Source organism: Anopheles gambiae, chromosome 3 (genome assembly GCF_943734735.2).
Source record: "Anopheles gambiae chromosome 3, idAnoGambNW_F1_1, whole genome shotgun sequence".
Classification (NCBI taxonomy): domain Eukaryota; kingdom Metazoa; phylum Arthropoda; class Insecta; order Diptera; family Culicidae; genus Anopheles; species Anopheles gambiae.
This window is the reverse complement of record NC_064602.1, coordinates 53,466,538-53,490,836: the sequence shown is the minus strand read 5'-3', so window position 1 is coordinate 53,490,836 and position 24,299 is coordinate 53,466,538. Positions and strand designations below refer to the sequence as shown.

Below are 24,299 nucleotides of genomic sequence, written 5' to 3'. Positions count from 1 at the left end.
GTTGTTGTGCATGCAGTGGTCTGAAAGCATTTTCGGCCATTTTTACATCGTTTGTTTGTAATATTTTACTATAAAAAGTTGTCGAATATCAAGAAAAGATAGAATTATAGTGAAATTTTCAATTACAACAACATCAGTGCCCGAAATTACGAGCTGCACTGCAGCTCAAGAGGGTCAAAACTAAGAGGCCAGATTTCTGATTGTGGTCATTTTTAAGTGATGAATTACTGAAAAAACTACTCCATGCCACGTTCATGAGAAAGAAATGTATAGTTAAACTAAGTTTTGAGCAAAAAATGCACAATAAGCCCTAAAAAGTATATGGTTGTTTGGAATCGTTTGTGAACGCTTTTTCATCTAACTGTCAAAAATAAGCTTTCAAAATGGTGGACCAAAATCGAGCTATGCATCGACCTCTGTATTATATGGACTTTGGTTAGTTGGGTCGAACTGTCATTTGACAGATGTTGGATATTGTCCAACCCGAAAGCATGAACTATTGTGTACACTTGTAAATAAACTCTCACTCTATTATCTGAACTCGAACCATCCAGACGTGTGTTTCCAATAGGTTATGGGCCCAGACCCAACGCAGTAAAACAAAATGGCTACTAGTTCTGCAAATAATTTACCGTCGATTGAAAGGCTTGTTGGTCGCGAAAATTGGTCAACGTGGAAGTTTGATGTAGAAACTTTCCTTGAGCTGGAGGACCTGTGGCAGGCGGTAAAACCGGAAGATGAGACGAAAGTGGACAAGCAGAAGAGCCGGAAAGCGAGAGCAAAAACTATTTTGCTGTTGGGCCCGATCAATTACGTCCATGTTAAAGATGCGGAAACTGCGCGGGACGTGTGGAAGAAGCTGGAAGCAGCGTTCGAGGATACGGGACTAACGCGTCGTGTAGGACTTCTAAGGAAACTCATCAACACAACGTTAGCATCGTGTGCGTCTATGGAAAGTTTCGTGAACGACATAGTGGGTACAGCACACCAGTTGCGTGGTATTGGTTTTGTTATATCTGAGCTACACTTCTGGCAGCGCTGGAGCTGTCATACGCTATTCCCCATACACACCGTGGTATGAACAACTATCTTCTATACACACCGTGGTATGAATAGCTAGATTCTATATACACTGCGATCGCTTCCGCTACCGTTCTACGACACTTGAAGAAGAGAAGCCGAACTACAAGCACTACAGGACTACAAATATATTTAGATAGAGATAAAACAGTTCGGTTGTACAATTTACTTAATTACGGTTCCGCCCCATCCACAACAGGTTTCGACATCAGTGAAGAGTGGATCGGCACGTTACTTATCGCCGGGTTACCTGATGAGTACAAGCCGATGATCATGGCGCTAGAAAATTCTGGAACGGCGATAACTGGCGATATCATAAAAGCTAAGTTGCTGCAGGAACACAAATCTAGTGCGTCATCTGAAAAGGCGGTCTTTCTTGGAACGACGAAGCATCAATGGCAGCCGAGAAATCAACAAGGTGCACCATCGAAGCAGACAAAGGGACCGAAGTGCAGGCGTTGCGGTAAGTTCGGCCATATTGCCCGAAACTGTACAGTGAGTGCGTCTTCGTTAAGCATGGTGCTGGGAACAGTGGGAACAATGAGTGGTGCGAATTGTTATGGCCCAACCTGCCTAACGGCTAAGGGCACTCACCGAAGACAGGCAATGGTCTTCGGGTGATGTGTGAGTGTAGCAGGTCGGGCCAGAGAGAGAGCCGAGCGGCGAAGTGCATTATTATACGGTAGGCTATCGCACGGGCAACAAGAGGAGATAGATAAAGATATTCCATATACTCAGAAAGACGAAAGTGTACTGTATTCGATAGAAGGGTGGCGATATCACAACAGTGGCGACGAGTTTAGTTACATTGTTTTATTTATTGAACTGTTTTTATCGAACCGAACGCAGAGTTAATTTATTTTGTTTCGTTTTAACGTATTATTTATTCAAAGTGTGTCGGCCGTATACGCGTCAAGTCGTTATTTTATTTTTTTTTATTAATCGTTTGTGAATCGCGCCAAAAGAAATCGGTACAATTTCGCGTAAGCGTAGAAGGATGCTAAACCCGGACGAAATGATGGAGGAGGAAGAGCATCGCCGCTTATCCCAAAATTGGGGTGGAAATGCAGTTTTTGGTAATGGGCAGCAGCAGCCATCGCAGAGCAACGTAGCGTTACCAGCTCAACCACCATTGCAAAATGTAGTCGGGGCGCCATCGCAGCAAGGTGCATCGACCTCGGGGCAAGACGCCGGGATGCTATCGCAAATGCTGAAATTATTGCAACAGCAAATGAACCAGCAACAGCAGCTTATGGCGCAAATGTTGAAATACCAACAGCAATCCGTCCCGCAGCCTTCGCAACCTAGTTTGATACCGACTAATCCTGAGCTTATAATTGATGCGTTGGCGAGCAACATAAGCGAATTTAGATACGAGGCTGAATCAGGAGCAACGTTTAAGGCCTGGCACGAGCGTTACGAGGACTTATTTTTGAGGGACGCTTCCCGACTCGACGATGGGGCGAAAGTACGGCTCCTTGGGCGTAAGTTGGGCACGGCAGAACACGCTCGTTTCACCAGTTTTATACTACCTCGCGCGCCTCGTGAACTAACATTTGACGAAACGGTTGCAAAGCTAACGGCCCTTTTTGGTAGAACGGAATCCTTACTCAGCAAACGTTACAAGTGCATGCAGATAACCAAAGCACCCCGGGAAGATCTGCTCACGTTTTCTTGCCGCGTAAACCGTGCCTGTGTCGACTTTGAGTTTGCCGGAATGAACGAGGAGCAATTCAAGTGCCTTATCCTTGTTTGCGGACTCAAAGAAGAAGTCGATAGTGACATGCGCAACCGGTTATTAGCCCGTATCGAGGAGAAACATGATGTGACGTTGGAGCAGTTATCAGCAGAATGCCAGCGTATCACCAATATAAAAGTGGATAGTGCATTAATTGCCAACGAATCAGGAGAACGGGTCCTTGCAGTGAACAGCGGTGGCTATAGACAAAAACAATTTCAATTTAATCGTCAGCAGTACCAGTCCTACGGTCAACCGACACAGGCGCATGCACGGGCAAATGATAACACCATGTCAGTACAAAAGCCCTTGAATGCGTGTTGGTTGTGCAGTGGCCCGCATTGGAAGCGTGAGTGTCCATATAGGTCCCACGAATGTGCGGATTGTGGAAGGCTTGGGCATCGCGAAGGGCACTGTGAAGTCGTCAATCGATTCCAGCGGCTTGGATACAATAAAAAAGGTACTAATGTGGCAACGCGCGTCGTGAACATAAATGTATGCGATGTAGAAGCAAGGCGAAAGTATGTACATATCTTGATCAACGGAAGACCAACTAAGCTGCAGCTAGACACGGCATCAGATATTACGGTGATCAGCGAGGGATTGTGGAAGGATATCGGACAGCCATCTCTGATAAGGGCTACGGTAAAAGCTAAGGCGGCCTCGCAGGAGTATCTTGAACTAATGGGTGAGTTTGAAGCGTTATTAACCATTGCTTCTAGGGCCCAAAAGGCAGTAGTTCGAGTCGCATATGCTAACCTGTTGTTACTAGGAGCAGACGTCGTGGAGTCCTTTTCACTCGGATCTATCCCGATGGACCATTATTGTAGTAGCATCGATGCGGAAAGTGCAACTCAGATGACATGGGAGGAACGTTTTCCAACAGTTTTCCGAGGGATGGGTCTTTGCACCAAATCAAGCATAAAGTTGAAAGTGAAGGAAGGCAGTCGACCCATATTTCGTCCCAAGCGGCCGGTGGCATACGCAATGCTGAAGACTGTTGATGAGGAGCTAGATCGATTAGAAACCTTGAACGTGATCACGCCAGTTGATTATTCTGAGTGGGCTGCCCCCATAGTGGTAGTGCGTAAAGCGAACGGGAAAATTAGGATCTGCGGTGACTATTCTACTGGACTGAACGATCTTCTACAATCACATGAGTATCCACTCCCTTTGCCTGAGGATATCTTCGCTAAATTGTCTAAATGCCGCATATTCAGCAAAATTGACCTTTCTGATGCTTTTCTACAGGTCCAAATCGATAAAGAGTATCGCCCGCTGTTGACGATCAACACCCACCGGGGATTATACCACTACAACCGTTTGCCTCCGGGAATAAAAATTGCCCCAGCAGCATTTCAACAGTTGATCGACACGATGCTGGCAGGACTGTCAGGAGTTTGTGGTTATATGGACGACCTTATAATCGGTGGCTTGACAGATGAAGACCACGATAAGACTTTGGGTCAAGTACTGAAGCGTATAGAAGAATTCGGATTTACACTACGGGCTGATAAATGCGTTTTTAGAATGTGTCAGATAAAATACTTAGGGCATGTAATTGATGGTAGAGGAATACGCCCTGATCCGGAAAAGATAAGCTCCATACAAAACTTACCGCCACCCACTGACATCGCAGGAGTTCGTTCTTTTCTTGGAGCTATAAATTACTATGGGAAGTTCATACCGATGATGCGGGATCTAAGATTTCCACTCGACAGCCTTTTAAAAGATGAGAAGCAATTCAAATGGACAAAGGAGTGTGAAGCGGCATTTATGAAATTTAAGGAAGTACTATCATCAGAACTTTTACTAACACATTACGATCCATCCGCAGAAATAATAGTGGCAGCAGACGCCTCATCCGTTGGAATCGGAGCCACTCTTAGTCACAAGTTCTCCGACGGTAGCATCAAAGTTGTGCAACACGCTTCAAGGGCGCTGACAAAGGCGGAATCCAACTATAGCCAAATAGACCGCGAAGGTCTGGCCCTTGTTTATGCGGTTACAAAATTTCACAAGATGTTGTACGGCCGTCATTTTCGACTCCAAACTGATCATCGTCCTTTACTCCGGATTTTTGGATCGAAGAAGGGCATTCCGATATACAAGGCTAGCAGACTACAGCGATTTGCCCTCACCATGCAGTTATATGATTTCACAATAGAATATGTACAATCCGGAATGTTTGGAAATGCAGATATCCTTTCGCGACTCATAAGGAACCACGCAAAGCCCGAAGCCGAATATGTGATTGCCAGCCTAAACCTAGAGGAGGATTTAAGGTCAGTAGCTATCAACGCGATTTCTAATTCCTCTCCTCTTTGTTTTAGAGATGTGGAGAGAAGTACGCAAGCGGATCCATTGCTGCAGAAAGTCTATCTATATATTCAGGAAGGCTGGCCACGGGATGCTACTTTTGGTTCAGAGTTGGCACGTTTTCACGTCAGGAGTGAAGCGCTATCGACCGTCGAAGGGTGCATCCTCTTTGGCGAAAGATTAGTGATACCGGAAGATCTGCGTGCGCATTGTCTAGAACAGCTCCATCGAGGCCACCCAGGCGTTGAACGTATGAAATCTCTCGCACGAAGCTACGTGTACTGGCCAAGATTAGACGACGAAATAGTGCAGTACGTGGCTGCTTGTGAGGCATGTGCTGCAGCAGCAAAGTCACCGCCTCAAGCAAAACCGACGCCGTGGCCGAAACCTTCTGGTCCATGGCAAAGGTTACACGTGGACTATGCGGGGCCAATTTTAGGCGACTACTTTCTTGTGGTTGTGGATGCCTTCTCAAAGTGGCCAGAGATTGTGAAAACCTCCACAACAACTTCACGGGCCACGGTAGCGATATTACGTGGATTATTCGCACGCTTTGGCATGCCCCTGAGTATTGTCAGTGACAACGGGCCACAATTTACGAGTCAGGAATTCAAAAACTTTTGCGAGTGCCATGGGATCCGACAAGTAACAACGGCGCCATTTCACCCGCAATCCAACGGACAGGCGGAGCGTTTCGTCGACACATTGAAGCGGGCTCTAAAGAAAATACAAACGGGAGGCACATCTATGGATGAAGCGTTGGACACATTCTTGCAGGCGTATCGCACCACGCCAAACCCAGCGCTTGAGGGGAATACAACACCGGCGGAAATCATCGTTAAGTACCCCGTAAGGACTCACTTGGAGCTATTACGTCGGCCTCCTGTTGTCGAAGAGGAAACAGAAATCACCGCTGCAGGGCTCCAGCCAGGAGATGTTGTTGCAACCAAGAAGTACTACCAAAATACATGGAAATGGATCTCCGCTGAGGTGCTACGAAGGCTGGGAACGGTGATGTATGAGTTAACCAGCCGAGACGGTCGAATTATGCGGAGACATATAGATCAGATCAGGAAACGATCAGTTAAAGAACCTCATCAGTTGGTGCAGGATAGTGAGACGCCCACACAACTGCCCATCGACATTCTGTTGGGTGAATGGAGTTTAACGGTACCGAACGAGCCTTTGCCGCTAAGCAGTACAACGGAGGAATTGCGCACGGTCCCTTCACCCCAGCCATTCTCCCCGGCACAGGTTGCACCTTCGGAAAGCAATCATCGTAAGATACGCTCACCTCGCCGTTCGTCTAGGAATAGAAAGCTTCCGCGAAGGTTCGATGCGTTCATACTTTAAAGGGGGAGATGTTATGGCCCAACCTGCCTAACGGCTAAGGGCACTCACCGAAGACAGGCAATGGTCTTCGGGTGATGTGTGAGTGTAGCAGGTCGGGCCAGAGAGAGAGCCGAGCGGCGAAGTGCATTATTATACGGTAGGCTATCGCACGGGCAACAAGAGGAGATAGATAAAGATATTCCATATACTCAGAAAGACGAAAGTGTACTGTATTCGATAGAAGGGTGGCGATATCACAACACGAATAGCGATACGTGGTACTTTGATTCAGGTGCGTCTGAACATTTCACGAACAATCGTAATTTGTTAGAAAACGAGTGTGCGGCAAGTGGTACTGTAAGAGCAGCGGATAAACAAGCGATGGAAGTTATTGCGAAAGGCTCTATCAGGTTTAACACTAAATGCATTCCAAAGGGCACAACGGTTAACGTAGAAAATGTGAAGTATGTCCCGTATCAAACAATTTATTATCGATTAGCCAAATAGTTCGACAGGGCAAAGAAGTTTATTTTACCAACAAAGGCGTAAAAGTGATTGGACCAAACGGCATTGTTATTGTAACCGGTAGTCGCGACGTTACGAATGGCTTATTCCCGTTAGAAGAGAGAAAAGATAGTTTTGCGATGGCGGTTACATCTAAAGCGGTAGATTCAGCTACATGGCATAGATGAATGGGACACCTTAATTATAGCAATTTAAAGATGTTAAAAGATGGATTAGCATCCGATATAACGTTTAATGGGATTGAGTCTGAAAATTGCGTAATATGTGCGAAAGGAAAACAGTGTCGTCTCCCATTTCCTAAAATAGGCATTCGAGCCGATGATATATTAGAGATCGTTCATATGCGGTCCAATGGAAGAAACGTCATTAGGAGGAAAGTGATATTTTATAACGTTCATAGACGATAAAACAAGAAGAGTTGCAGTATATTTCTTAAAACAAAAATCAGAAGCGGAAGTATTAGAAGCTTTTGAAGATTTTCGTACCAAAGCGGAAAGAGAGACCGGACGCAAACTAAAAATTTTGCTTAGTGACAATGGAAAGGAATATACGAACCAATTATTACAAAACAGGTTAAAACAACTAGGGATCAAACATCAAACTTCAACCGAGTATACCCCAGAACAAAATGGCCTAGCGGAAAGGTTCAATAGAACAGTAGTAGAAAAAGCGCGTTGCATGCTGTTTGATGCAAATTTACCCAAACCCTTTTGGGCGGAAGCTGTTCTAACGGCCAAATATCTCATTAACAGATCACCCACGAAGGGGCATAATCTAACTCCAGAAGAAGCTTGGAGTGGTCGCAAGCCTAACCTCACTCACATTCGTGTGTTTGGATCAAAAGCGATGGCACACATTCCAAAGCAAAAGCGATTGAAATGGGATAGGAAGTCTAAGGAGGTAATACTCGTAGGATATGACGAAACTGCTAAGGCATATAGGCTTTATGATCCTGAAAGGAAAGACGTTATGAGAAGTCGCGACGTTATTTTCATAAACGAATGTAGTAGTCACAATCAAGAGATACTCCCAGACAGTGAACAAACCCGAAATACGTTTGTTAGTTTAGATTATGATCCTACACTTTCCGATAACCTGGTTGAAGCATCTCAAACGCAACATACAGAAACATTAAGACGTAGTGAAAGGCCTCACAAGTTACCAACACGTTACAACGACTATGTAGGACCAGAAATAGCAGTTCGTTGTATTTCTGGTGTAGACCATGAAACTGAGACCCTTGTTGATCCTCCAGATTTACATGGATTAGTTGCGAATCATACAACCAGCCAAGCCATAATGCATGATCCACGTACTGTAAATGAAGCTTTACATAGTGAAGATGCTAGTAAGTGGCGAGAGGCAATGGATGAGGAATACCAATCACTCCTTGATAACAATACCTGGGACTTAGTCAAGTTACCAACCAATTCTAAACCAAAAGGTTGTAAATGGGTTTTTAAAACCATAGTAAATGAGGATAACAATACAACTCGTTACAAAGCTAGACTAGTTGCGCAGGGATTTACACAAAAATTCGGAACAGATTATGATGAGATATTTTCTCCAGTAATGAAACAGACTACTTTTAGAGTACTGCTAACTGTAGCTAGCCAGAAAAATATGGTTGTTAAACACGTTGATGTAAAGAATGCTTATCTTAATGGAGATTTAGCAGAGACCATTTACATGAAACAACCCGAAGGGTACGCTATAGGCGATAAAGACACGGTATGTCGATTAAGGAGGAGTTTATACGGATTGAAACAGTCCGCGCGTGTTTGGCACCAAAAGGTCGATTCTACTTTCGAAGCAATAGATTTTGTACAATGTAATTCAGATCCTTGCCTCTACACAAGAAAGCACGGACAAGCTTTTGCTTATGTTGCTTATGTTGTTATGTATGCTTACGTTGTATACGTCGATGATTTGATAATCATAACTCAGACAAATAGTGAATTTGAAGCTATTTTGGAACATCTGAAAAACAACTTCAAAATGACCAATTTAGGGGATATTCATCATTTCCTAGGTATTGAAATTGAAAAGGATGAGCAAGGATACAAGTTAGGACAATCTGGATACATTCAAAAACTTGCTGTTGTGACGAGTAGAAAACGCCCTTAGGCACTCAGGAGCTGCGCGCCTCGGAACGTGAGTGTGTTCGGGTTTAGCCAGGGATCGTGAGGACACTCTCGGATAAGCGGTCAAGCAAGTAGGAACGCGATTAGGAAGTAAGCGGAATAAAAATTATCCTGTTAGCTGTATGAGTAAACGCGTGTTGTTTTAACGTTTTATATTACGAACCACCCGAAAACGTAACACTTGCGAAAAGATTCAACCTGGAAAATGCCAAAATGACTCCGGTACCCATTGAATTAGGCTACTTAAAGCAGAAGGAGGAGGATTGTGAGTCACTTCCAGATAACAAAAATTATCTTAGTCTCATTGGAGGTCTGTTTTACATAGCCGTGCACACTAGACCAGATATCGCTGTTAGTACATCAATATTAACTCAAAAATCCAGTAAACCAACTCAACAAGATTGGATAGAACCGAAAAGGGTTTTTCGATATTTGATAGCAACTATTGATCATAAGTTGCAGCATGGGTTCAACAAACCAACAAGTACAAATGTACGTAGATGCCGATTGGGCAAGTGACTCCAACTCAAGAAAATCTAACTCCGGTTTTCTAATCCTGTTAGGTGGAGGAGTTGTTGCATGGGGTTCTCGAAAACTAACCTGCGTTGCTTTAAGCTCTACCGAGGCCGAATTCGTAGCATTAGCTGAAGGTTGTCAGGAGCTTATATGGGTTAGACGATTGTTAGAAGAAGTAGGACTAGAAATCAAAGAGCCTATAGAAGTGTTTGAGGACAATCAAAGTTGCATTAAAATGGTTAATAGTGAACGTATAGAGCGACATAGCAATCATATCGAGACACGTTATTTCTTTGTGCGCGATTTGCAGCAAAAGGAAGTCATTAATATCAGATACTGTCCTACAGAAAATATGTTAGCAGATTTGTTGACGAAGCCACTTGCGCGTATTAGACTAAGTAAATTGCGTCAAGAAATAGGACTGGCTACGATTTAGGAAAGCCAGTTCGAGGAGGAGTGTTGGTTGAAGCGAACTGTCATTGTAGGTTAGTTGGGTCGAACTGTCATTTGACAGATGTTGGATATTGTCCAACCCGAAAGCATGAACTATTGTGTACACTTGTAAATAAACTCTCACTCTTTTATCTGAACTCGAACCATCCAGACGTGTGTTTCCAAAACAGATACATGGGTATCAACACCAACGACCATTACTCAAATCTCACTTGCTTCAGTGCTGGTGGTTTCCGATGGAGTTTAGTATTTAAACAATCGTATCGACGTTCTAGTTCTAGCGATGCATAACTTCAATGCGAAACCATGCAACAGTACAGAGGAAATGAGAAAGCTCTCCTCCAAGCGATGAAGCTCAACTGGTTGGGGTATCCCACCAACAGATAGCGCCACCAGCTTTTTTGCTATTTTTAGAATGCATGAGTCGTTTGCCGTCTGCTAAACGAAGTCTTTCTATATTCCGTTTAGATAGAGAACTTGAGTCGTTTAGAAACCGTTTAGTGGTCGTTTAGTGGATTTGTGGCACTTGGGTGGGCTAATAACCGTTATACACACATTTCCAAAGATTCCACAACTACCCTACATATTCATAGATATTCGACATACGAATATATTCGAATAGATATTCGAATACGAAATTTTCAAATATATGAAAATTATTTTTCGTATATTTTTTTTTATTTGAACCTTTTTTTACCCCTTACTTATATGACCACCCAAGTAGCCAAAATTGCTTAAGCAGCTAATTTTGGCATGCTAAAGATCGCTGCTTGATTTCGCCTTTTGCAGTAGATAAACAGCATCAAAGTTCCAGGCGGATCTATCAAACAGCGCCTAAGCAGCTTCCTTATGCAACGGTGCCAGGGATTATTTTTCTTTGCCTTTTATTTTCAAGCAAACGTCATCGATGAAATAAACAACACGATGCGTGTTTTTTTATCTGCATGTTTATTTTAAAACTTTAAAAACTATTGAATTTCATATAATTTTAGATAGTCTACTAAAAATTCACAATCACTTCACTCAATAACACTTCTTGGGTTATGTTGTGGAAAGACGTGCCGAGCCCTGGATTCGCCGTAGCAGTTGCTCTGCTGCTGGTCGACATCTAGGAATCGACACTGCGCTCACGCACACTATCACGCCGCACTTAGCGATGCGCGCTAAGTGTGTGCAGAGCGCACCTAACGCAGGAGTGTGTAACAGGCTACCGGTCGAGCAGGGCTCCCGGTAGGGCTCACGGTGCGGCTCGTGCGCGCGGCCCCATACATTGTACAGGCGTCCCCCGAGTTACGACCTCCTCGAGTTACGACGATTCGCAGATACGACGATTTTGATTTTGACAGTTTAAAGTTATCATTGAAACGAAATTGATATATTTTTTTGAATTTTTTGTGCTGAAAACCGTTACAAACACATTTCCACAGATTCCCTAACTCCTCGGTCTTGAATATCTACATCGTGTAAACGACTTTTGGAGGAAAATTAATACATTATCGAACATCATTTTAAATAAAATACACGATATCATAGATTCCGACTTTTCAACATCAGTTATAAACTTTATATTCACAGATATTCGACATACGACTATTTCGACTTACGCCTTGCTTTGGGACATTTTTTCGGTCCCAAATACAGTCGTATCTCGGGGGACACCTGTATTGTGTTTTGTATTATTCAATAGTGTAATAAATGTTGTAAGAAGTGCAAACATAAAAGTGGCGACGAGGATGGGTTCCTCTTGCGCAAGGAGAATCCTACAGAACCCGCGGCAGCCATCGCGTTTCGTCTGGCCTTTCTGCAGCGTCATTGCAGTGGCCATCGCGATGGCACGGTTCCCTGTGCCTTTGGGATACCGCGGAACATCGGGCCGCCACCACCGCAGACACCGTAGCCCCGGCTGCTGTCCCATCACTGGCGACCGCTGCAATGGGCAGCCGGCTACACACCACCCACTGCAGCCGCATATCAAGGGCGACGGCACATTCCGCCATGGCTCGAGCCCTGCAGCACGTCATCGGCGAAGCAGCAATCCCGCCGCAGCTCGAGCCCCGCATCACCAACAGCAACGCGCAAGTTGCTTCGGCTGCCGCACCTCAGCACATCATCGGCGAGGTCGCAATCCCGCCACGGCTCGAGTCCGCCTCATCATTGGCAACCCGCAGGTAGCTTTGACAGCAGCACGGCAGCACGTCATCGGCGAGGTCGCATTCCCGCCGCGGCTCGAGCCCCGCATCACCAACGGCGACACGTAAGTCGCCTCGGCTGCAACGCAGCAGTCTCGCATCATAGGCGACGACACATTCCGCCTCAGCTGCAGCATAGGCAGTTGCTCTGCTGCTGGTCGACATCCAGGAATCGACACTGCGCTCACACACACTATCACGCCGCACTTAGCGATGCGCGCTAAGTGTGTGCAGAGCGCACCTAACGCAGGAGTGTGTAACAGGCTACCGGTCGAGCAGGGCTCCCGGTAGGGCTCACGGTGCGGCTCGTGCGTGCGGCCCCATACTTCAATTTATATTGTGTTTTGTATTATTTAATATGTGTATTAAATGTGTAAATAGTTGAAACATAAAAGTTTAACTTATCTAACTTGTGCAGCAGCAATGAGATGTTTGAGGGCACCAGCCTTTGACACTTTGACAAGAGCCACCTCGTACCGATGTCATTCATTAAAAAGCTATAAAGTTTCACAAAGTTCTGTACACGTTCTTAACAAGCTGATCGCGCAAACCCCTACGTTGTGTTATATTTTATTTTTTTTATTTTTTTTATATCGTTTCGTTTATCGGTGAAACGCATATGCAAATAACGCAAGTGAAATATTTCACTCGGAACTATGGGCATTTAAAAACATGAAACGTAAACATACTCCCCGCCTTGATGGGACATCAACAGCAATTTTTCCAGACATATGACTCTAGATAGTCGAAGTCTTTACAGAGAGAGTAAGCCTCTGAATATGCTGTTTCAAACTGTTATGAACTGGACTATTTGCACCTTATTTATACACTTAAAACTTTATTCACACATATTAAAACATACATAATAAATATTGATGAAACGTACAACACTTTAAAACGTAGGCCGCGCGCCACCCGCACCGAGCGCCCCTGCCGAGAGCTCCTGCTCGATCGGCCTTCGTGCACACTCTGCCCGGCGCTCGGCACACACTAAGCCTTGAGCGCTTAGTGTGTGCGACAGTGTGCGTGTACACACTGTCGTCCCCCTGGACGTTGACCGGTGGCAGCGCAACTGCCACGGCAAGTCCAGGGGTCGGCACGCACGGCTGCCCACAACACAAACAATCGTTTGAACAACATAGGAGGATACATCCCCTCTCGCAAGAAGAAGAAGAGGAAGAAGAAGAACATCAACAGCAAAACAATAACAAACTTTCACCTGTCAAGGCGGCTCCGCTTCTAATAAACATGTGCTTTTCACTCAACGTTCTCTAAACTGTGTGATTACTAGTGGGTAAAACGCAAATTTTCGTAATCGGACGCTAAATCGTTCCCTTGGCGGTACGCAACGTTACAACTCGTACAAGTCCGTCCAGTCCGGGGTGAGTATCAGTTATACGCGCTAACGGCCAACGTGTCGTAGGGAGTAGCTCGTCGACCACAATCACCATCCTTCCAGGCTGGATGTCATCAGCTCGTGCGTTCGATCGCGGGACCTTCTGCATTTCCTGGAGATACTCCTTCTGCCAGTGCTTCCAAAACTTCTGCACTAGTAGTTGAAGCTTCTGCAGGTGCTCGTAAGTGTTCGTGTTGGAAATCGGGATCTGGCAAGGCAACCATGGACGTGCCTATTAAAAAATGAGAAGGAGTTAGTGCAGCTAAATCATTAGGATCATCAGATACCGGCAATAGAGGACGAGAATTCATAGCAGCCTCGATCTGATGCAGCACCGTATAGTAGCCCTCGAAGGAAAGGCGAGTGCTCCCAAGGTGACGAAACAGATGACGTTTTGCTGTCTTCACGGCAGCCTCCCAGAGACCACCAAAGTGTGGTGCTCGCGGTGGTATCATGTGCCATCGGATACCTTGCTCAGCACATGATTTTGCGATGGCGCCCATCTCGGCCTCATTGGACAGCCGCTCGAATAACTCCTTCAATTCGTTCCTAGCTCCTTCAAAGTTCTTCCCATTGTCTGAGTGCAAATGCTCTGGTAAGCCTCTCCTTGCACAGAATCTTCTTAGGGCAGCCAAAAACCCTTGCGTGGACAAATCACCAACAAGTTCCAAATGGACTGCCTTTGTAGCAAAGCAGACAAATACGCACAGGTACGCCTTCAACGATGCGGCACGACGATGTACTGGTTTCAAGTAAAACGGTCCAGCATAATCAATCCCAGTAACTGCAAATGGTGGACAAGGCTGCACTTTTCCGGATGGCAGCTGACCAGTTTGCTGCTCCACAAGTGCAGGATGGTAACCATTGCATCGATAACAGCTTCTCACAATGCTTTTGACAAGCATTCGTCCATTCATCGGTCAAAACTCCTCACGGATGTGTGACAGTAATACACGACCTCCACCATGCAGCAATACACGATGCTCATGTTCAGCAATCAAACGAGCCAACGGGTGATGTTTTGGGAGAACCGCAGGATGCTTGGTTTGGAAGGGCAGTTGCGCAAAGTTTAGCCTAGCGTTAACTCGGATGATTTCCTTTTCGTCAAGGAACGGGGTAAGTCGATTTAAAACCGAACGTTTTCTCACTTGCTTTCGTTCTTTTAGATCCCGTAATTCTTCGGCGAATACTTCACGCTGCGCAAGACGGACTAAAACATTGACGGCTTCTACTCGCTCTTGAACGGTGAGCACTTCTGCAGAGATTGCATCCTCATTCACTTCATTCGTCGAAATAGCCGCAGAATTGTTGCTCCTTTTTTGCTGAACAAGTTGCCGAAGGTACGTGGCAAATCGTAAACAATATGCAACAACATTTAAAAGGCGAGTATACGATGACCAACGCAGGAAAACCCAATTGTTAGTCGGCGCCGTATGAATCGACGTCTGCAACACCTTCAGCGCTCTCTCTTCATCATCTCCTTCAGAAGGATCGGAAACGGGCCAAAACTTCTCTGAGAGCGCGAGCCACGAAGGCCCACGTTTCCACGAACGACTCTCGTTAAAATCAGCAACTGACATGCCACGAGATACTAAATCAGCTGGATTCTCAATTCCAGCAACGTGTTTCCATTTGCATCCGGCGGTAAAATGCTGTATCTCGGAAACACTATTGGCAACAAATGTCTTCCATGTATTCGGCGGCAGCTTTAACCAATTTAAACAAATTGATGAATCGGTCCAAAACCACAATCCATCTATCCTCATGTCGATAACACGCTGAATGCGGTTATGTAAGTGCGCAGCAAGGACGCAGGCACACAGCTCAAGTCGAGCCGTGGATAAACGCTTCAGTGGTTCAGTGCTACTTTGCTCTTCGATGCCAGTAGCACAACACGAACAACACCAGCTTCCTCCGACCGCACATAAGTACATGCTCCGTACGCAGCGATGGACGCATCAGCAAACGTGTGCACTTCCATTTTGGTTACATTAGGAAGCAACACATAGCGATCCATGCTACAATTGGTCAAAGAAGATACCTTGCGTTGAAACTGCTTCCATTTAGCAACAATACAATCAGGCAAAGGATCGTCCCAATCGCACGAAGACACCCACATCTCCTGCATGATGATTTTGGCGCGAATGATTATTGGAGCCATCATTCCTAAAGGGTCATACATTTTAGCTATAGTGGAAAGTACTGACCGTTTTGTTGCGACTGCACTGTCTGGCTGTATCATGCAATCAAATTGCAACACATCTTCTTGAGGCTGCCAGCTGATGCCAAGGGTTTTCACCGTTTAATGGGTAGCGAAACACAACGATGATTTTGTACCGATCTGAGAACCATCCAAACCCTCAAGCACCTCTAGACGATTGGACGTCCATTTTCGCAGCTCGAAACCTCCTTTGCTCAGTAGAACGCTCAACTCTTTCCGCAACTGGATGGCAGCTTCGATGGATTGCGCTCCACCGATAAAATCGTCGACATAAAAATTCTTCTTCAGCGCGGATCCAGCAAGAGCGTAGCCAGCACCTTCATCCTCTGCCAATTGCAATAACGTTCGTGTCGCAAGATACGAAGAAGGAGCCAGTCCATACGTTACGGTATTCAGCTCATATTCTTGCAAAGGGTGTTGTGGTGAGAATCTATACAAATTCGTACAAGAGCCCGATCATCAGGGTGCAGTAACACTTGCCTATACATCTTGGCAATGTCTCCAACTAATGCAACACGGTATGTGCGAAAACGCAACAATTGATCCAGCAAATCATCTTGCACCACTGGGCCAACGCAAAGCGATTCATTAAGAGAGAAGCCGCTTGTGGTTTTCGCCGAGCCATCAAATACTACCCGTATTTTGGTCGTGGTACTTGTTTCTTTAAATACAGGGTGGTGTGGCAAATAATAACATTCTGTAGGTTCCGGCGTTCCTTTACGTACTGCTGTCATGTGCCCAAGATCCAGATACTCTCTCATGAACGCGTGATACTCCTCCTTCACTTTTGAATCGCGTTCAAACCTTTTCTCCAGAAGGTGAAATCTGCGCTGTGCTCCTGACTTAGATTCGCCAAGCCTCAGTCCAAAGTCAGGATGACGTGGCATGCGTACGATATATCGACCTTCTTCATTTCTCTCCGTCTTCTGGTACAGCTCTTCACACCTCTTTTCTTCGGGAGAGTATCCATCTTTATTTTGCAGCGATTCGATCTTCCAAAACCGCTCCATACTTTCTTCCAGCGACAACATGCACACGGCTGCAGATACTTGTGACACAGGAGAATGAGGAAGAAATTGTACAGTTGCTGAGCCGGCTACAATCCAACCAAATACACTCTCAATCAGCCACGGAAGTTGATCAGATAACTGCAAACGCGCAGAGGAGGGGAACAAAGAGTAATAGTGTTTAGCCCCTATGATCAAGTCAACTGGCTGCGCTTTATTGAATTGAGGATCTGCTAACACGATTCCTTCTGGTATTTTCCAATCAGCGATAGATACGTCTTGAGCAGGAAGGTTAGCAGTTAACTTGTCCATCAACAAAAACTTCATTGTGCAACTAAATGGTTGCTTCTTCGACACCACCTCAGCTACGACTGCTTCTCGAGCATGAGATGTAGAACTGCCAGCACCGTTGATTTTTACATTCGCTCTCTCTCGTGGTAGTTGAAGTAAACATGCGAGTCTTTTGGTCATTAAGTTCGGCTGCGACGCGCTATCCAGCAGAGCGCGAACCGGATGTTCCTGGCCAAATGCGTCAACAATGACTAATCGCACAGTGAGAAGAAAAACATGCTCATTTATCTCGATGCCTCCAGCGGCATTTTGGCTGTGCACGACAGTTTCATTTGTGGCTTTGTGAGGACCGGGAGAGGCTGACATCGCCATACTAGATTCCGTTCGGCTTTCGGGTGCGCTATTCGAACCGCGATGCAACAAAGAATGATGCCTCTCTCCACAATGTCTACAATTATGTACCGCAGGGCAGCTACGTACTACATGTCCTACCTTTAAACAATTGTTACATACCCTCTTCGTATGGACTATCTGCATACGTTCAGACAGCGGAAGGCGGATAAACTTGTAACAGTTTCCCAGCAGATGATCATGTTGGCAGTGTGGGCATTTTCTCGTAGTACTCGCAACAGACGAGCAAGAAGAAAGATGCGTTGGCGTTCGTCTCATCTGTGGGTAGGTAGGTTCTCTGCTCGATTGATGGTTCATGGAGATTGACTCAAGTATTCTCATTTTTCGTTGCAGGAACTCGATCAACGTATTGTATTCAGGCGTTTCTAATGTGGAGGCATGATCTTCCCACGTTTTTAGGGTCTCTTTTGGCAGCTTGGTGCACAGCACATACTCTAGCATGGTGCTCCAATGCTCCGTTTTCTCGCCCAGTTGCTGCTGCATTTTAACATGACGATCAAAATCGTCCACGAGCTTATGCAGGGCCACATTAGATTCCCTAGTTACACGAGCCATACAAAATATTGACTGCAGGTGTCTCTTCTTTTGCAGATAGTCATTAGCGTAGCGATCTACCAAAGACTTCCAAGCTATCTGATAATTTCCTGCGCATAATGGAACCGATTCAATGAGCTTCGCAGCTTCACTCTTTAATGCAGCGCGAATATAAAGGAATTTTTGAATTTCCATTACTTCGGAATTGTTGTGTATAAGCGCTTCGAACGTGTCACGAAAAGCAGCCCAATGCATGTCGTTTCCACTAAACTCCGGTAGGGCAATGGTAGGCAGCTTTATGCCGGACACTGCTACGCTGCTGGCAGATGAAGTAGCGGAGGACGCGTGCGGCAAAAGCGCACTTAACGATGCTCTTGTGACGCACAGCTTCTCTTCGATGATAGCACGAACTTGGCCTTCTTCTCCACGTAACTCTGATGTTGCCAAGTTTTCGATATGCTGCTGAACATTGTCGAATTCGGCCGCCAGATCCTCAAGTTCCGCAATCCGAAACGGTACTTGGGAGCAGTCTCTAGCAGGAACGTAGTTCGACACGAAAACAGATGCTCGGTTCAATTTCTCTTCCAGGATTAAGCGGTGGGAAAACAGGAGCTCCATGTTGGCCATTTTTGATGCGCTGAGGACGATGAACTAAGATGACGATTTTGCGCGCGAAACCACTCGACACTTTAACCGACGAGTAGAATACGGAAATATCGGACGCGAGACGGGGCTACAACACGAACGCATGAATGTTCAAAGAATCGTATCCTAACGTAGAAGACGATTTACACGACGAATAAATCAAACACTCACGGAAAACGTAACGCACAAAACCTTAGTCCTTATTTTTGAAAATGGTGTCCAAAAAAGGTGTGGGCGAAAACCTGTCGCAATTGCTACGCAGCACACGTACAGACGTAGCAGGACAAAACACGGGCGCACAAACACTTTAAACCAAAAAACGCGAATCAGCAACTAGCGAAATAACGATGTGTAAGGTCCACGATATAACCGAAAAGAATGTTCACAAATCACGAAGGAGAAAGTAGTGTCACAAATGTTCACAAAAGGACGGTACTATGAAGGGACGAAGCACCAAATAAACGGACAAACAGGCACAAAAGTTATTGTAGGGATAACTCAAGTGGTAACACTGGGTTTTTTGCTGTAGAAAAATGTAGAGTTCTTTATTCGCTGCTACTGTATCGCCATGTGGTTTTTGACACTCGCTTCCCGTTTCTCCGTCTGTGCGCAAATGACACATGTGTTGTTGTGTTTACAAACGGGTTGAGTTCTTATCATTCGCGTTGCGAGAACATTCACGTTGCGCGAACATACTGGCCCCTTCAGACGTTAGTTCTGAACCATTGAAGTTGTTGGAAGAAGACACAACTTCGCAATTGACCGAGTGTATTCGCCAGAAGCTGTCTTCAATGTCACAACTCGTGGTACTCCATCATCGCCTAGGTGTGTTTTGATGATGCGTCCTAGCGGCCAATGCAATGGGGTAGTTGACTCGGCCTTGACCAAAACAAGTTGGCCAACGTCTATTTTTACTGGTGGTTTGAGCCATTTGCTCCTAGGCTGAAGAGTTGCCAAATATTCTGCGCTCCATCTTGTCCAAATCTGCTGTAGAAGCTTTTGTACCAGTTGGTAATGTTTAAGACGATTGGATGGTATATCCTCTAATTTGTTATCAGGGACTGCCTTTAGATTACTTCCGACCAGAAAATGGCCTGGTGTTAGTGGCTCTAAGTCAGACGGATCGTCACTGAGAGGAACCAGTGGACGTGAGTTGAGGCAGCATTCAATTTGACAAAGCAACGTTTCCATGTCATCTTGAGGCAGAGTTGTTTTGCCAAGGACCCTGAAAAAATGCTTCTGAGCAGAATGAATTGCTGACTCCCATAGCCCACCAAAGTGTGACGCTTTCGGTGGATTGAATGCCAGCGCATTCCTTGTGACGTGCATTCTTGGATGATTTCAATTCGATGTTGTTTGCTCGTCACCAATGCTCGCAGTTCTCTGGAGGCGCCTAGGAAGTTCCGTCCGTTGTCGCTGTGAATGTCACTGCATAACCCACGACGAGCAACGAAACGACGAAATGCTTGGATGAATTTGGCTGTGGTAAGGTTTGCGACGAGCTCGAGATGAACAGCCTTTGTAGCGAAACAGATAAAGACAGCTACAAATGCTTTACCAGATGATGCACGGCGATGAATGGGTGATAGACCGATGGGACCCCAATAATCCACTCCCACTATTGAGAATGGTCGGCTGGGTGTTATGCGTGAAGTTGGTAGTTCTGCCATAAATTGTTCTAGCAGCCGAGGACGAGCACGACAACAAGGTACGCATTCATGGCAAATGCGTTTAGCTAGGGATCTGGTCCCTATGACCCAATACTTTTGACGAAGGATGGTGATCAATAGTTGCGGTGCGGCATGATGATGTTTTTTATGCAAGTATCTAATCAGCATTTCTGCCAGAGGATGTCCTGCTGACAACAATATTTGATGTTTGCTTCAAATGGTTGATTAGATTTTGATAAACGTCCACCAATGCGGATAAGATTATTGTTGGAATTATCAATTTCCTGTATATATATAAATAGAACTCAAATATAATTAAGTCAGTCTTGATCTGAGCTCCAAACGGAACAGACGTGTCTCTCCTTTAATTTCAATAGGTTATGGGCCCAGGCTCGCTTGGTGCTGTGTAGGACAATACGTTCACGATATTTTATTGTTGTGGCTCTAATTCAAAGAACGAGCGAAGACAACGGAAAAGTCTGGTGTGAGCGGTGTCGGCAGCAAATGCTGATGTGTTATTGTTCTCAAAAGAGGCGGGGAATAACGATTTGAAAAGACTAGTGGTGGTGTGCTGTGAGCACGATCCCCACAAAAAGGAGTGACGTTGTGACAAAGGAGTGTGATGGAACAGAAAGGCGAAACAGGCCAGGAAACAAAAAGTGTTGCGAAAAGTGATCGTGTGGTGTACACAAATTATTCAGAAAAAATGGATTATTCCAAATTGTTTTTGCTTCCATTGTTCGATGGGACGAATTATTCTTCCTGGAAGTTCAGAATGTTATCTGTACTTGAAGAATACGATTTGATGGAATGTATTTCTTCTGAGCCATCAACAAGTGAAAGTTCTACAGAAAAATCCAAAAAGGACAAACAATGTAAGTCGTTGTTGATTTCGCGTATTAACGACACACATTTGGAGTATGTACAAGAGTGCAAAACCAGCAAGCAAATATGGGACACATTGCAAAAGGTGTTCGAGCGAAAAAGTTTGTCAAGTAAAATGCATGTGAAAAGAAAAATGCTGCTACTAAAACAAGGAGATTCTAGCTTAACGGAGCATTTTCTAGCATTTGACAAACTAGTGCGAGAATTTAAGGCAACGGGTGGAACCATGGAAAATGAAGACATAATTTGTCATTTGTTATTGACTATTGGGTCTGAATATGCCACAGTGGTTACTGTTCTGGAAACTATGCCTCAAGAGCAGTTAACATTGGACATGGTAAAGGCACGTTTACTAGATGAAGAAACAAAGAAAAGTGTGGAAACAAGAAACGACACACAATGCTATCCAGCTGCGTTTTCTAGTGAATACAGTGCAAACCGTGGCAGGCACCAACAAAAGAAACTATTGAAATGTTTTGGTTGCAAAAAGATTGGTCACAAAATCGGGGACTGCCCAGAAAAACAGAAACAAAAGGAAAGCAATTCGAACCAACACAATGCGTATTTTGGTGATGATGGTGTTTGTTTCATTGGTAGCAATGAAATTCTCAGTACGTCACAGCAGGTAAATTGGATTGTTGATTCCGGTTCGTCGGAACACTTAACTAACGATAGAAACTTGCTGGACAAACTAATGCTAATGGACAATCCTATGACAATTGCAGTGGCCAAGGAAGGTGAAACAATAGTTGCGGAACAATATGGAAGTATAAAACTGTTTTCTTCGGTTGGTGACAAATTGGTACCTGTTACTCTCAAAAACGTACTCTACATACCGAATGCGCGTGTGAATTTACTCTCCGTACGCAAAATGGAAGAAGCTGGACTAACTGTGCAGTTTTCGGATGGAAAGGTTTTAGTGAAATACGGGTCGCAAACAATCGCATGTGGAAGCCGACGGGGAAAACTCTACGAATTGACGTTATTGAAAATTAAGGATGTAGCTGATTCATGTCTCTATTCGTGTGGGAAGGTTCCGAAGTGTTTAGAAATTTGGCATCGTCGTTTTGGCCATATAAGTGCAAAAGGATTAGATCAGATTTTGCGAAACGAAATGGTGATTGGAATGCAGCCAATTCGGCAGCGAGGTGATGAAGACTTTATCTGTGAAGCTTGTGTTGCAGGAAAACTCACTCGAAAGCAATTTGTGACAAGTGAAGATCGAAGATCGAGCAGATTATTGGAACTTATTCATTCCGATATTTGTGGCCCTATCACTCCTGTCGGTTTTTATGGTGAAAAATACTTTATAACATTCATAGATGATTGGAGCAAGTTCACAATGGTGTTTTTACTTAAGACAAAGAGTGAAGCTTTTGAAAAATTTCGTGACTTTGAAGCCATAGTTTCTGCTAAATTTGGATCAAAAATATCTCGTTTGCGGTGTGATAACGGTACAGAATACACCAATATTCAATTTTTGAATTTTTGCAAAGAAAAGGGGATACAAATCGAGTTTACAGTTCCTTATACGCCGGAACAAAACGGTGTTAGTGAGCGGAAAAACAGAACTCTCGTAGAAATGGCTCGTGCAATGATGAAGGATTCTAATGTGAACAAAAGGCTTTGGGGGCCAGCAATCCAAACAGCTGCTTACTTAACCAATCGATGTCCTGCGAAGGCTTTAGCTTCCAATTTGACACCATATGAAATTTGGAACAAGGAAAAACCAAACGTTGACAAACTTAGAGTTTTTGATGTAAATGTTTACGTGCATGTTCCAAAGGAACAACGACAAAAACTCGACTTCAAATCATGGGAAGGTGTGTTCATTGGTTATGCTACAAATGGGTATCGGATTTGGGATCCGAAAAGAAATCGATGTGTTATTGCGCGAGATGTGATTTTCGTCGAAGAAAAGAATAGTATGAACATGCGTGATAGTGATTTTTCCATAAATGAAGAAATTTATATTCCTGGTGGTTCAGTGCCAAATAATATTGGCTCAAGTGAACAGGTAGAAAATGATAGTGAAAGTGTGCATGGCATTGAAAACGATGAATCGTTTGACAGTTGCTTGGATCAAACAATTCGTGAAATTAGTGACTTGGACCAAGCTACAAATTCTCGTCCAGTTAGAGAACGTGTGGCGCCATCGTGGCATGAAGATTATGATCTAAGTGGTTTTGCGTTAAATGCCTCACATTTTGTGGATAATCTACCATGTAGCATTGCGGAAATGAAGAAACGAGAAGATTGGCCAAAGTGGAGAATAGCAGTGGACGAAGAAATGGATGCTTTGATGCGAAACCATACTTGGGATTTGGTGGAACTCCCAGAAGGACGGGTTCCAATATCGTGTAAATGGATCTTTAAAATAAAACAAACAGACGATGGTTCTGAAGATCACTATAAGGCAAGATTGGTGGCGAGGGGTTTTAGCCAACGACAAGGTTTTGATTATTTTGAAACATATTCACCCACTGCTAGACTTGACACTTTGCGAACGATCTTAGCAGTGGCAAATCAGAAGGGTATGTTAATCCAACAAATGGATGTAAAGAGTGCTTTCTTAAACGGAACAATTAGTGAAGAGATTTACATGACACAACCCGAAGGGTTTGAAACAGGGAATAATCTTGTATGTCGTCTGAACAAGTCTTTATATGGACTTAAACAGGCGTCAAGAGCATGGAATTTGCGATTCCATATGTTTGTGGAAAAACTAGGATTTAAAAGAAGTATAAGTGACAAGTGTTTGTATGTGCGTGAATCTGGAGAAAACCAACTATTTTTATTAATCTATGTGGACGATATGCTTTTGATTGGACAAAAAATGCCGTTAATTACGATAGTGAAACAATGCTTATCAAAGGAATTTGAAATGAAGGATATTGGTGAAGTGAAGTGTTTTCTCGGTTTGAGAATCAAAAGAAAACCAGA

The 24,299-nt window shown here is 44.5% G+C and overlaps 1 protein-coding gene across 1 annotated transcript; it reads left to right on the top strand.

Annotated features, from left to right (window-relative positions):
- Positions 1-873: 873 nt before the first annotated feature.
- On the top strand, positions 874-9,269 carry LOC133392957 (uncharacterized protein K02A2.6-like). The gene is made up of 2 exons (XM_061655602.1): positions 874-1,004; positions 1,280-9,269. Exon 2 carries the CDS (start codon positions 2,078-2,080, stop codon positions 6,488-6,490), a length of 4,413 nt encoding a protein of 1,470 aa, XP_061511586.1. The 5' UTR covers positions 874-1,004; positions 1,280-2,077; the 3' UTR covers positions 6,491-9,269.
- The last annotated feature ends 15,030 nt before the right edge of the window (positions 9,270-24,299 follow it).

Bases quoted from the DNA above. Each gene is read 5' to 3' on its own strand.
- LOC133392957 (XM_061655602.1), top strand. From the start codon at position 2,078: ATGCTAAACCCGGACGAAATGATGGAGGAGGAAGAGCATCGCCGCTTA.